Consider the following 14,699-nt stretch of genomic DNA (forward strand, 5'->3'; position numbering starts at 1 on the left):
TGCATGCCTTTTTTCTTCCACTGCCTTTGTCAGCAGCTCACCTCTCGTCCCTTGATCGGCTTCGACACGTGGCCTTAGCTACCTGTGATCTCATATTCTCTAATTGCTTCGCTTCCCTGCTTCCACCCCAAACTTGAATGTAGATTTTCTCCTGGATCACCTTTTGCTGAGATTGTCCCTGCGATTGGCTTGCTGACCTCCATCTCGATCAATCTGCTTGTGAGAATGCTCCCATTTCTCCCTCTTTGAATGGGTGCATCTTGGGCATGTGAAATGCAAAATTGGTGGATCACTTGTTCTTGCATTGTTTTTTCTCTTTTTTGATTTCATTTTGATGGCTGTATGGGATTGAGTGTTAGAACTATTAGAGATGGCTTGGGTTATGTTTAGGATCATTGGAGCTTTCTTTAATGCTTGGAATTGTGAAAGTTTGGGAGAAGAGGGAGGATCGCATGACAATTGACCTTACCGGCAAGGTTGTGGGTGATATGGAGAGACTGCAATAATAGAACCTTTAAAAACAAAGAGGAATCTCTGGACGTGGTCTTCCAAACAGTTAAAAGAAAGGTAATTGCACGGGCTTTGCGCTTAAAAGAGATTTTGGGGTATACAATTGATTTTGAAGGAATATTGGGGAGCTGATTCTTCTGTGTTAGGGGAAGGGATGATTCCTTGTCATCTATCCTCATTGTGTTTTCCTTTCAAAATAAAAGGAAGGTGGATTAGATGAGATTGAGTTTGTCGAGTTTGGGACCCATGTAAAGCGGTCCATACAGCAATCTCTATAAAAATATGGATTGTGATTTGCATCAGGATCCTGAATGTAGAACTGGATCTAGATCTATCTTGAAGAACTTTATTTTCTTCTTTTTACCATCTTCATATCTTTGGTTGATATAATCTGTGAATCATTAATATTGAAGTATTACTTCAGGGCACATATTCATGTCACGAGTCATCGATTTATTTTTAAAGCTTTTATAAATCAATTTCTCTTCTGTTGATGTGTTAATTGGAATAAGGTATCTAATGACAACTGGCTGAGATCACCCAAATCCATACAACAATTAGACTTCTTGATCAGCTACCCATCATTTGATTGGCATAATCATTCAATCCCCCTGTGGCAACCATGGTGGAGAAAACCCTAAAGGTGTAAATGTTGAAGACAAATAACTTCCCTATGCTCCATAAGGGTCACGACTCTGAAAATAGAGTCAATTGCACCAATCCCCTGCCAGGCTAACTGTATGTCTCTAAAGAGAATTAACTTTCACCATCCTACCCCAGATTCTAAAGAATATCACTAACCCAAATCTGGAAACTACGCAAACGGCAGGATCAGCTGATAAAAACATAAAGGGCCAATCCTGCTGCAAGAAACTGAGCCATCTCTTGGCTTCTTCGCCTCACCATCCTGTCATTCTATGATTATATATTTGGAAACCACCCAATTAGGGTAGCTGCCAAAGGCATGGAACTTGTGTTCAGGCTCCAAATTGCATATATCTGTCTCCTGGTGAGAACTTGAAGTAATTTTCTGTCGTAGTATGCTCAACTGTCAAACCTCTTCTTGCTTATGTGATAGCATCACATTTACTGTTAAGATACAACCTCTGGTACATTTCTTTAGCCTGACCATCAGTACCACTTGTCTGTTCGCCATAAGGTTAAGTTCATTGCTCGAACAAATTGATCAAGGGTCTCCAACCGCATAAGAATGTGTATTTCTATACTTGTGCATGCGAGTACTTGTGTTTGTAGTTCTGCTTCTTTTTCTAACTTCATATTCTGAGAGATGGTAGCATCCTAATTCCAATGCATCAAGACATGAAGAGTGTCCCAGTTCACCAGTGTTAACAAGTGTGTCCTACAGATTGGTGATCCATCCAGACTGTTAGTATGATGGGGCTCACAGTGAATTTGGATGCCCTGAAAATCTTCCAGATTGGAAGACTCAGGTCAGCCAATCTTTGGCCTTTTCTCCATACCATTACTAAACTTTTTTTAACCGTCTATTTTTAGTCCACTGATTAAAGAGTTAAGATCTTTCAATCTGGGGGATTCTAAGGATGCGGCCTGTCTGATCAATGGTCTAGATGCCAAATCATGGGTGCATCATGTAGGAACTGTGTACAAGAAGATACTTTTGCCGCCGCCACCACACACCGCCCACACCCCACCCCCCCCCACCACAGATGCATCAGGACCTGACAGTTTCTCTTGTATTTTAATGGGTACTCTCTGTTCATTTTTACAGATGGCATCTCTCTCTTTTCCTGTATGCAAATAATAATAATAATATCACCATCATAATCATCATCTAAGCTTATCCCAACTACTTGAGGTTGGCTACACAAATTCTGTTTGTCAGATTGTCAGGATTCATGTATGCAAACAATATAGTTGGTTATTATTCATCAATCAAAAGTGCTTAGTTATTATTTGTCAAAAATAAGATAACATAATGTTCTTAGTAATTAATTACTATTCGTCAAAATAAATTAACGTTCTTCGTTATTCATTAGTCAGAATAAGTTTAGCATAACTGATTCTTAGAGGATCGTATCATCTTAAATGTTTTTTAATCTGTACCAGAAAAATCTGTATAATGCGTGGGAAACTACCTCAGGACTACGTGATTCTGTCACAGCTAAAAGGATCCAGCTACAACTTCTGAGGCAAAATTCAAAGCTATCTGCCATCCTTGAGCGACAAGTAAGACTCAGGGTGTCATCTTGGTTATGTTTCATAAAGAATCTGTAGGGGCTAGAGCCTGCTTGATTTTCTGTTGAAACTCTTGCTGTTTTGGTTTGGTATCACTTCTCACTCCCAGTTTATTCTGGGTGCATCTTTAATTTCTAGTAGGAATTGTTGTTTCCTTTATTTTGTATTTAGAATCATTTGGTAATGTTGAATTAACTTAAATATTGTGGGACGCATGAAAATATAGAAACAAGCAATACTAAATAGACAGTCTACTTTTTAAGAGAAGTAAATGGTGTTTGGGACACATGCTAGAGGGGCTTTTAGATCAATTTTGTATTAGAGTATTTCCTGACATAAGCATTTTGTTTTCTGGCACATTCAAATTCAAAGCTATCTGCCATCCTTGAGCGATAAGTAAGACTCAGGCTGTCATATTGATTATGTTTCATAAAGAATCTGTAGGGGCTAGAGCCTGCTTGATTTTCTGTTGAAACTCTTGCTGTTTTGGTTTGGTATCACTTCTCACTCCCAGTTTATTCTGGGTGCATCTTTAATTTCTAGTAGGAATTGTTGTTTCCTTTATTTTGTATTTATAATCATTTGGTAATGTTGAATTAACTTAAATATTGTGGGAAGCATGAAAATATAGAAACAAGCAATACTAAATAGACAGTCTACTTTTTAAGAGAAGCAAATGGTGTTTGGGACACATGCTAGAGGGGCTTTTAGATCAATTTTGTATTAGAGTATTTCCTGACATAAGCATTTTGTTTTCTGGCACATTCAAATTCAATCTGAAATGGACCAAGCTGTGGTCAGATTTGGTTTTTGATTTCATCATCATCATCATCATCTGAGCCTTATGGCCCTTGTCCCAATTATTTGGGGTGGGCTATATGAATCTTGTTCTGCCATTCATACCTTCAGTTAGACCATAGGTCTTCAAGTCGTTTCCCCTTGACATTTTAAAGCGTTCAACTTGTACCAAGTCACTCCTAACTGGTGCAGTTTTTGGTCTCCGTTGCACATGACAAACCATCTAAGTCTACTTATCCTCATCTTATTACCTATTGGTGCTACTCCAAAGTTCCCTCAATTGCATTCATTTCTAATTCTATCCTTCCTCATCTTGCCAAGCATCCATCTCAACATCCTCATTTCAGCTACACTCATCCTAAGAGCGTGTTGTTCCTTAGCTGCCCAACATTCTCTCCCATAAAAGCTTGGCTGGTATTATAGCTATCCTATAAAATTTCCCTTTCAGTTTGAGTGGCGCACGACGATCACATAAAACTGCAGAGGCACATCTCCAGTTCTTCCACTAAGCTTGAATTCTATGTGGAGCATTCTTCTCAATCTCTTCACTCTCATGAATTAGTGACCCAATGTACTGAAAGTGGTTCTTTTGGGAAACTTCTTGGTAAATCTTTACTAATTCCTTGTTGTCACTCTTATTTTTACTAAAATTGCACTCTGTATACTCTTTTTAGTCCGACATTTCTAATGCACTCAGCTATCTCATTCCATTTAACCATTTACTTCTTCCTCAACATTCTACTTTCCTTCTTTGATTAATTTATTTCTGAATAGCATCGTTCTCTCTCCTTTTAAATTCCATCACCTAGTTTTTGGGCACTTATTAATTTCACTCCCTTTCTTCCATTTCTTAATGCAGACTTCCATAAACATTGACCTATATTGTGCAGTCAGACTCCCTCCTGGTATAACCTTGCAATCCTTACATATTAATTATTCTATTTTTTAAAGAAGAATAAAAAAAATCTATTTGGCTTGTATATGATCCACTTGTGAAAGTTATTAAATTTCCGTCTCCCTTTTTAAAGTATGTGTTTGGTAGAGCTAGAGTGTATGTTGTAGCAGAATCAAGGATTCTCGTCCCAAATCTCATTTATCCCCCAAAACCATATCCTCCACGCACACTCTCATATCCTTTACTTCCTTTCCTACATGACCATTTAAGTCTCCTCCTACAAATATCCTCTCCCCATTTGGAATTCCTTGCATTAGTCCATCCATATCCTCCCAGAATTGTCTCCTGCTCCTATCGTCTATTCCTAACAGTGACGCATATGCACTAAAAACATTGATTACCTCCTCTCCTAACACAATTTTTACTGATAAAATCCTATCACTTATTCTCATAAATCTACAACTTTTATCTTTTAAATCTTTATACAACTATTCATGCCCCATTTCTATTATTGCCTTTCCTATATACCAAAGTTTATATCCATCAATTTCTCTAGTTTTAGCCCCTTTTCACTTGGTCTTATACACGCAAGCTATGTTAACTCTCCTTTGTTCATCGTATCTACTTACTCCATACCCTTAACCTGTCAATGTTCCTATTTCATGTGGCAAGATGAATCTTATTCTCCTAGACTAGCTTCTTTACTTGCGCGAGTCTAGAATGGTGTGGGAACCCTTCCTACTTCTCACAGGAACCCGGCATTGTTGCGGTGCACCGCTTTTGGGGGATGCCATAGTCAACCCTTGCCCATGTCTCACTATACTCGGGTTCCGATGTAGCGAGTCGCTTATAGGGAGAGCCCCTAGCATGAGTTCAAAATATCATATTGTTTGGATTCATGATGAAAGTTATGGCATAAGTTTGACATCGGCCACCAACCTGACGCAACCCTCCTTTATCTGGGCTGGGGACCAGCAGTGGAAGACAAAACTCCCACAAGTGCAATGTAATACGCTATTACATAGGTTGATTACAATCAAGTGATAGTAATAGTCAATTACATAGGTCGATTCCAACCAATGAGTTGATTACAACCAACAAGTTATTTAATTTATGATTAGATAGCTAGGATGGCTTAAATTTCATGCCAACATTCTTATGTTTATTGAATGATATTCAGTTACTTAAAAAAAAAATTGGGGTATTTGATTTGGACAAGCTTCTTGCCTGGTAGCAATCCAAATATACCAGGACTTTGAAATCTACAGTTAGTTATTTATATAACCTTCATTACAGGAATATGGTGGCCTTTCCTCTCATTTACATTTAGGTATTGGTCTCGGGCTAGTGCTACTTGGGCAATACTTTTTTGGGTTTTGATACTTAGACAATCCTAGGGACAGCATGATTCTTCAAATTTTGTATTTATGTAAATTACCAATAAAAGAAGAAAAGTAAAAAAGAAAGAAGGAAAGAGCTGTGCTTGTGTAAATTTCTTTTGGCAATCCTAGTTTCTCACTCCTAGGCCTCAAGTAGTTTGCCTCCATTATGTTTTTGTCAAAAGAAACCATCATAAGTATTCCTTCTCACATTATAGATTTTAGTTCATTTTTTCATAATTGGTACCATGGCCCATATAAGGGGAAAACAAAATAAAAAAAAAAATCAAAACCTTCGTTGTTCTTTTTTCATCATTCTCTAGTTTCTTTTAAGAGAGTGAGTGATGTTAACACAAAGTACTCTTTCTTGAGATTTATTGCATAATTTTCAATGTTTTGTTAGTTTAGACTCTTAGTAATTGGTTTTTATTGGAACTGTGTGAATGTTCTTTCTTCCTTTTCTTCCTTTTTGTTTCCATTGTTTTATTTATTTATTATTTTATTAATTTATTTATACATTATTTTGATGTGGATGGAAGTGTCCCTGTAACTAGAGGTAATCCGGGTGATGCTGGTAGGCATGATCAAGGATGAGTGTGGTCGTTGGAGTCATCATGCCCAGTTGGACCATGGAATCCTCTATTGGACCTCTTGTTGTTGAAGGGGGATTCAGGGTCAGCCATTTTGTGCACAGCTGGAATCACCATAACATTCTAAAAAATACTATTGGCTGATTGCACTCAGGTATCCTTTTGTCAGGTTTCTAGGGAGGATTCCATCCCTGATGTGCGTGCAAAGGAAGGGGTCTTTAGGCTAATTCTCTGCATTAGTTTCTCTCTCCTTTGTTGTAATGGATAGCTGTTGCTCTTTCCATTTTTGACAAAACTCCGTTATTTACACCAAAAAAAAGAAAAAAAAGTCAACATAATAGACTGCCTGTTTTGTAAGAGTGATGCAACCATCAAAAGAGAAATAATTGCTGTTCAAGCTAACTTCGTTGGCAGATGGAATGAAAGGTTACGAAGATTCTTCAACACATTCACAAAAGTCTCAAAGCAAAAGTTTCTAAAGATAACAATAGTTTGGCCATATAAGGTGAGGTGTTAAGCCATAAATTAAAAATATACTTGTAGAAATCGGAAAAATGGAAAGAAGGAAAGTAAAAATTATTGTAAAGAATGCATAATACCAGAACTAAATTGTCAATGAATGGAGTTGTAGGGACTTGGCATACAGGGTGTACCTACCAATCCATCATCTATGAAGTCTGAATCTTTGGTTTGTACCAAAATGTAGTGGGTAACCTATCTAACATTTAATGCTGTCAATGGGCTGGGCTTGGGCCTATGAAGTGCAAAATTTTGAATAGGCCCAGCCCGCTGACAGCACTACTAATATTATGTAAGCTTAAGCTACTCATCTGGTGGGCCTCATCATATCTTGGCCATGGCCCAATATCTTATCTATAAGATGATCCTATCCGGGCAATAGTATCTTGCAAAGGACAGCTCATAACTGCATCAAGTGATCTACATTGAATGGGGTCCCTATCAGATGGTTAGGATAATCCAATGGGGGTGAATTATGGGGTACCCCTATTTATGATGGGGCTCACCATCTGAACAACTTGGAACACCAGAGGTGGCCCATGCATGTATAGTTTATATGGGCTGAACAAATTGATTGATCAAGCAATGAGAATTGTGCATTTCCTCTTTCAGTTCTGTTACAATATACTGCCCAGGCTTGCTACTTTTTCTTGCATTGGAAGCTTGTCACGTATCTCATGCATTCTATCAATGCAGCTGTCCTATTTGGAGGAGTGGGCTGTTCTGGACAGAGACCATTCCAGTTCCTTATCAGGAGCAATTGAAGCTTTGAAAGCAAGCACACTTCGCCTTCCAGTCATTGGTGGAGCAAGGGTAAGTCCTGTCAGATTTTTACAGTGCACAGCGGTGTGATCTTAACATCACTGCTTAAACTTCTGCTGCTCCTTCAACAGGCAGACATCCGAAGAATGAAGGACGCTGTTTGTTCAGCCGTTGATGTGATGCAAGCAATGGGATCCTCAATATGTTCTTTAGTGTCTAAGGTGAAGACGCTGTTTCTTCTTCTCATTTTCACCTCATTGCATTTGCTCTCTGCATATTATTGCTTTGTGGTCCTCCAATTTTTGCTATTCTTGCAAATCTTGCAATGTGGAGTACCAGGTTTCTGATGCTTACAGATGTGGATACTGTCCTGATGCACCCATTCATACAAATGTGGTTCATGTTTTGGACCAGTGACTGGATGAGCCTTGCTGTGGATTAGGGATGTCCCAAAGATCTTCCAGATTGAAAGATACTGGCTGTCCAATCATTGGCATTTTTTATTCAGTCATTTTGTAGTCTTCTGATTGAAGCGTTTGGACCGACCAATCTCAGTGGATTTTGTTGTATGCCCATTCATTGTGAACCCATCAGCTTAGTTGTCTGGATCAATGGAGCATGGTTTGACTTGCTTGGACAACCCAACTATATACATAATATACTCAGTGTCCAATTTGTGTAAGCAGGGCCATGGCTTAGTGATTCAGACCAGTTGTCTGTTGGACCCACCTTGGATGGACCGTGCTCTAGAAATCTCATTGATATGAGAATCCTAACCTTTCAATTTGTAGCTTGCAAATAGATTGTTAGAACGGAAATATAGCAAGGTTTCACTTTCAATTGCAGAAAAAAGGCCCACTAGTGGTGGCTGGTATCTTCAATTGAGGAAATATTTTGGGGCATAGAAACTGAAAACTGAAGTATGTTGTGCATATAATTGGGGATCATAGAATTCCTTTCCATCAGGAAAGTTCAATTATTGCTGTCAAAAAAAAAAAACAACAACAACAACAACAAAGGAGAGGGGAAGATGAAGAAGAAGAAAAAGAAAAAAAGTTTCAAATATCGCTACAGATGTTCATATGTCCTACCTATATCCAATGTTTTCCATATCGTTATCTCCTAATGTATCGCACCCTTGGGATACATATACATATTGGTTATCGCACAGGATATATCAATTGCATTGTGTAATTTATTGTTATTGTTAGGAAACATTGGAAATTAGTCAAATTGTTCAATGAAACTTCAGGGATTGTTAAAAAGACACCAATACACACTTAGAAAAAAAAAAAAAAATCACAAAAAACAAGTGCACATAATAGATTTCCTTTTTATAAAGTCCTAATCTATGTGTTGTCTAAGTGAACTGATGCAACTATATTCAAGAATACATGTATGCAAACACAAACATTACATTCAAAAGCAAAAGAAGAAATAGAAAACTAGAAATATACTTGTGGATTTTCCAAAAACAATAAAAAAAATTTTATGAAAAATCTCCAAATTGCCAATAGTGTGTAGTTCAAGTTATATACATGTTTGATTTCATGTTTAGACACTAAGGCCCCGTTTGTTAAATCTGAAGTTTAAAGCCTAAATCTGAAATCTAAATCTGAAATCTGAAGTCAAAAAACTTGTTTGGTAATTATGGCGGAAGTCTGAAAATTAAGTACCGAATTTAAAACAACGTGTTTGTTAAGAAACATTTGAAATGTCTGAAATGCGTTAATTTGACGCATTTGCCCCTATCTCCTGTTTGGAAATGTTTTACATTATAAAGAAATTAATTTTTTATTAAATGAAAATAAAATTCTTCTACTTAATTCAAATAAACTAAAGTAATTAAGAGAAAATTAAAATATCGTTATTCATAAAAAATAGATAAATTCCTTATGTTGCCCCACGAATATTTCAAATCAGGAGGTTTGATCCTGACATTTTGGGCCCACTTGGTTATTGGATCCACCTCACTTTCGGTCCCATGTCCTAAAATAAACTCATAAAACCGATAGGCAGGGTGGATTTCTCATAAACATGAAGGTGGGCCCCACCTACGTTTCCAGCGCAGGGAATTCTGCAAAGAGGCTTTAGTAGTAAATTCGGCATATGGACGGACACGGATTTCCTAATGAAAGCCTTTCGCATGAAGTTCTAGCACAAGGATTTTGGGTGGGGCCCACTGTGATGTTTGTGAGAAATCCAACATGTCCATCCGTTTTTTCGAGTTCATTTTAGGACATTCAACCAAAATGAGGAGTATCCAAAACTCAAGTGGGCCATACAAGATGAAATAGTGGGGAAAGGAATGCCCACTTTTGAAACCTTCCTAGCCTCCACCTTAATGTTTATATTCCATCCAAACTATTTATAAGGTCATTTTGACTGAGATGAAGTGAAAACACTGTGAACTTAAACCAAAACAAAACTTTTGTAGCCATATAAATGTTTTAACGGTAGTAAAAAAAACTCCCCACTATTTTCTATCATGTGGCCCATTTAAGTTTTAGATACATCTTATTTTTGGTCGCATGTCCTAAAATGAGTGGACTCCAAGCGGATTAGATAATTACAGGTTGAGTAGCGAGACTCGCTACTGAAGTGACGTTACCAAGTTCCGTGGGACCCACCATGATGTATGTGTTGTATCCACACCATTCATCCATTTGGAGATATCATTTTAGGGCATTAGACAGAGAATGAGTCGAATCAAAAATCTAGAGTGAACCCCACCACAGAAAACAGTGGGAAGAGTGACGCCCAAAGTTGAAACCTTCCTAAGGTCTACTATGATGTTTATCTTAGATCCAACATGTTCATAAGTTAAGACAGACATGAAAGAAGGTAAAACACAAATTTCAGCTTGATTGAAAACTTTTGTGGCCCTTAAAAATTTTTAATGGTGGACGACACTCTCTCCACTGTTTTCCGTTGTGGGGTGCACTCAAGCTTTGGATCTAACTCGTTATTTGCTTCATACACTAAATTAATATCACCAAATGGATGGACGGTGTGGATACAACACATACATCATGATGGGTCCCACATAACTTGGTGACGTCACTTCAGTAGTGATTCTTGCTGATCAACCTGTCAGTAGCTAATCCGCGTCACGGTAAATCCGTGTTATCGGATGGAGGCGGATTTACTGGTGTACCACACATTGACGTCAGCAAGTTCTGTGGGTCACATCATGAACTGTGTTATATCCAAACTGTCTATCCATTTTTCAAGCAAGTCTTAAGGCTTGAGCCAAAAAATACGGCAGATCTAAAGATCAAGTGTACCACACTGCAAAAAGCAGTGGGGGGATTAAATGCCTACCATTGAAATCCTTTTTGGGGTCACAGAAGTTTCGTATCAATATGAAATTTGTTTGTCCTCTTCATCCAGGTATTTGTGACCTTATGAACAGATTGGATGAAAAATAAACATTATGGTGGGCTCTATGAATTTTTTAACGGTGAAAATCATTATCCCGCTGCTATTTTTGGTGCAGTCCATTTGAGCTTTGGATATGATTCATTTTTTGGCTAATGCTGTAAAATGATCTCAAAAAATGGATGAACTGTGTGGATATAATAAATACATCATTGTTGGCCCATGTAACTTTGATCTCCTTTGAACCGTTCGCACAACTCGGAGCTCGAGGAGCGAAGGCGCTCGTCTTCCCACGACAAGTATCTACTCCCCTGCTATCAACCCCATGGCTTGTGGTCGGTGCTTTGTGGGCCCCATAATGATGTATGTTTTTCATCCATTCTGTTCATCCATTTTTACTGATCATTTTAGGGCTTCACAAAAAAAAATAAAAATGAGAGGGATATAAATCTTAGGTGGACCACACCACAGGAAAACAATGATGATTGGATATCCACCATTGAAATTCTCCTAAGACCGACAGTACTAGTTATTTGACATCCAATCTGTTGATTAGGTCAAAGGTAAAAAAACAAATATCATCTTGATCCAAAACTTTTATGGCCCCCAAAAGGTTTTTAATGGTGGACTTGAGTTTTTATTCAATTTCCATTGGTTTTTATGGTGTGACCCACTTGAGTTTTACATATACCTTATTTTTGGGCGCATGCTCAAGAATGATCTGAAAAAGTTGATGGACGGTGTGGATCAAACACATAAATTACGGTAGGGCATAAATAAATTTCACATGTTAAAAGACAGTTTTCTATTCGGCGAACAATTTAAAAGAGAAAAAAATATCCGTAGTAGTAAGGGTAATTTTGGAATCAAAAATTTCTTTTAATAGAAAATTTTATGGAGCGCATTCAGTGTTCACCGTTAAGCCAGACTCCCATCACCGAAAGAATTCAGCGAAACATCGCGGAAAATCACTTAGCGCTTTCTGATTTTTGTGTTAACAAACAACTCTTAATATGAGGCATTTTTTAAATTCCATGTTAAGTGTTAATTGTAAGAGTTAACAAACAGGCCCTAAGATTGTAACTGATCTAGGAAAACTTGGGGAAATTTTGATTTTTCCCAAATTTCCCTCTCAAATCTCAAAATTGAAGTTCCAAATCCATAATTTTTCATGCAAAACATGAACAATCATGGATTTCTTACCATTTGACACTATTTACAACATTTAAAATGGAAAAAATAAAATAAAAAATGAATCAAAACGAAAAAATACGCAACTTTTAGAATCTAGCCACAAGAAGCTTCAGATCATGATTTTGCAGAAATTTCGAAGATTTTCTTCCAACAAACCAGAGTGGAATGGTTGAAATCACCGTATTGCTAGGGCTATCAATGTGCTAGGACGGGCCTATTCAAAAAATTGATTTTCTTGGCCCCGGCCCAGCCCATTGACAGCCCTACTTAGTGCCTAAACCATGTTATTTTAGCCCTTTCAAAGGCTATCCTGATGGACCTTCGAAACCTGCACTTTTGATCCACTTGCCAAATTCATGCTTACCATGTGGGCACACATTATTTGGGTAAGGTGGGCACAAAACCTGAAACCTGGTGTTTGAAATAAAAGCCGCCATACCACTAGAGGACCAAATAGCACCTTAAAACCTGTGTTTAATAGCATAGCCTTCACTCTTCTGAAGTGTGAGGCGTAAGCTACAGGCTACTTGTAGATTTTTAATTAAAGTTGTACTTGGCTGCACTAATATCATGAAATTTCATGATATTTTGTTCCTAATTAAATTGACTAATTTGTTAGTTTTCCATTTTCACAGGAATTTTAGCTTCCCTCCATCCAAACTCAACCTTCGTTTCCTTTCCACCATCTCTTATTACTTTATACTAAAATCTAAATCCTATGACATTTGCAGCTAGAAGGGATGAGTTCCTTGGTGGCTGAACTCACTAATGTGGTCACACAAGAGCAAGCGCTGCTAGCTCAATGCAAACATCTGCTGTCGACAATAGCGGCTATGCAGGTAAGTGTGACTGACCCGCCTGCTCTAGGTTCTTCCAAATTTCACATATCTGCCATTGAGAGCGCTGCTATGGATCTCTCTAACAAGAGTAGGATAACAGACCCTACCTTCCTGACACAGTGGGACATGGCATGTGTGCCACACCTGAGACATTCGTCAGTAAGCACCACAATGTATGTGCTGTGGCCCGAAAATCAAGCTGGTCTTGTAATCTGGGGCTGTGTATGTTGAATGCAGAATGTTGGTTTATTCTTTTAATTGTCCATTTCTTAGTGTGTTCTACCTGGGCTGGTCTGATTTTTTGGGCCACGAAAGATATGTATTGGAATTTGGAGTGCACCTGGTGTACAGCCTAGCTTGCTGCACACTTGGCACATTGGCATGTGGGGAGTAAGACCTGCAAGTGGCCATAACATTCTTCTGCTGTTGACATGAATTCTGATCTGAAAACAGGTAGAAGAGTGCAGTCTAAGAACACATCTACTACAACTAAGACGGAGATCAAACCTGACCCAAGCCTAAATGGATCTAGGATTCCCATCTCTAAATGCTAACATGGCAGCATCGAAAACTCACTTTCTAACTGAAGAAGATGCACTGGTGGTAATAAGGAAGCACGGTCGGTTCTGGGGTGCAAAGCAGAGCGCTGATTTTGGCCCTTTGGAAATTGCGAGGGCCCCACTGTATCATGTATTTTTGTATGCATAGATTACAGGAATGGCCTTTTTGCTCCCTCTTCAAGAGTTCTTTCTACTGGCTGGGTAGTTTTCATAAGAAGTGCCAAGGTGACACATGGAGAGGAATTGAAGAGGCGAACTTGGCATGAGGGAAGGATCTGGGCCACTCATAAATGTGCCCTTGTCCAAGATCAGGCAGATCCATGTGTCAGGTGGGCCACAATTGCATGAGAAAAATGAATGGTTAGAAAAAATTACCCAACATTCAGTGTATCAGTGTCGCCAAATAGATGAGGTGGGCCTTGAATTTTAGTCCAGAGAATGTTCACAGTGCATCTGGTGGGTAATGTACCACCACACATGTTCCACATTGGCACATGCGCCACAAATGGCCTGTTCAATCTATTCTTGTGTTAAAGAGTGTTAAAGAGTCCCTCGGAATTTCTCTCTCCACCTCTACAGGTGAAAGAAAAGCTGGTGTATATAACATGATGTTTTTCAATTTTCTTTCCTTTTTGGTCAGTTATTGGCAAGATTGGGAAGTTGGGCTGGGCATGATAGCTCTTTGTCATTGAATGCTGTGTCTAGAACGAGGAATGGCTTGTGAGAAGTGCATCCATTGTCCCAAGACGAATCACATCATCTGCTGCTCAAAAAAAAAAAAAAAAAAAAGGCTCCGGCATGGTATGCTCGGCTTTTCATTTTGCCACAGTTCAGCTTTCCAAATCATCAGTATATGTGACCCACCATGGGTGGAGAGCACCCCAAAAATCTCATCGATAGGTGGAGAAATGCCCCAGTGGATCACATCAGGAATTGGAGTTTGAAGATGCAGTAGGAGCCTTTGTGCTGCAACAGATAAGAGGTGATTTACTAATTAGATTGTTTGGGCTCCGAATGTATCCAAAGGATCGAAGTGTTTGGATTTCCTAATTTAG

The 14,699-nt window shown here is 38.5% G+C and overlaps 1 protein-coding gene across 3 annotated transcripts in view; it reads left to right on the forward strand.

Moving 5' to 3' along the window:
- The window catches only part of LOC131229899 (QWRF motif-containing protein 2-like), a 40,024-nt gene extending 25,708 nt beyond the window's left edge, over positions 1 to 14,316 (forward strand). Inside the window, exons 2-6 of one of the 3 annotated variants that reach the window (XM_058225962.1) lie at positions 2,599 to 2,718; positions 7,605 to 7,721; positions 7,802 to 7,891; positions 12,977 to 13,084; positions 13,538 to 14,316. In XM_058225962.1, coding sequence (XP_058081945.1) covers positions 2,599 to 2,718; positions 7,605 to 7,721; positions 7,802 to 7,891; positions 12,977 to 13,084; positions 13,538 to 13,606 — 504 coding nt within the window. In that variant the 3' untranslated portion in view covers positions 13,607 to 14,316. Of the gene's footprint in view, positions 1 to 2,598; positions 2,719 to 4,384; positions 4,431 to 7,604; positions 7,722 to 7,801; positions 7,892 to 12,976; positions 13,085 to 13,537 lie in introns of those variants that run through there. The other 2 variants (XM_058225964.1, XM_058225963.1) reach the window with 2 other exon arrangements.
- The last annotated feature ends 383 nt before the right edge of the window (positions 14,317 to 14,699 follow it).

The sequence above is a fragment of the Magnolia sinica genome, chromosome 16 (genome assembly GCF_029962835.1).
Source record: "Magnolia sinica isolate HGM2019 chromosome 16, MsV1, whole genome shotgun sequence".
NCBI lineage: Eukaryota > Viridiplantae > Streptophyta > Magnoliopsida > Magnoliales > Magnoliaceae > Magnolia > Magnolia sinica.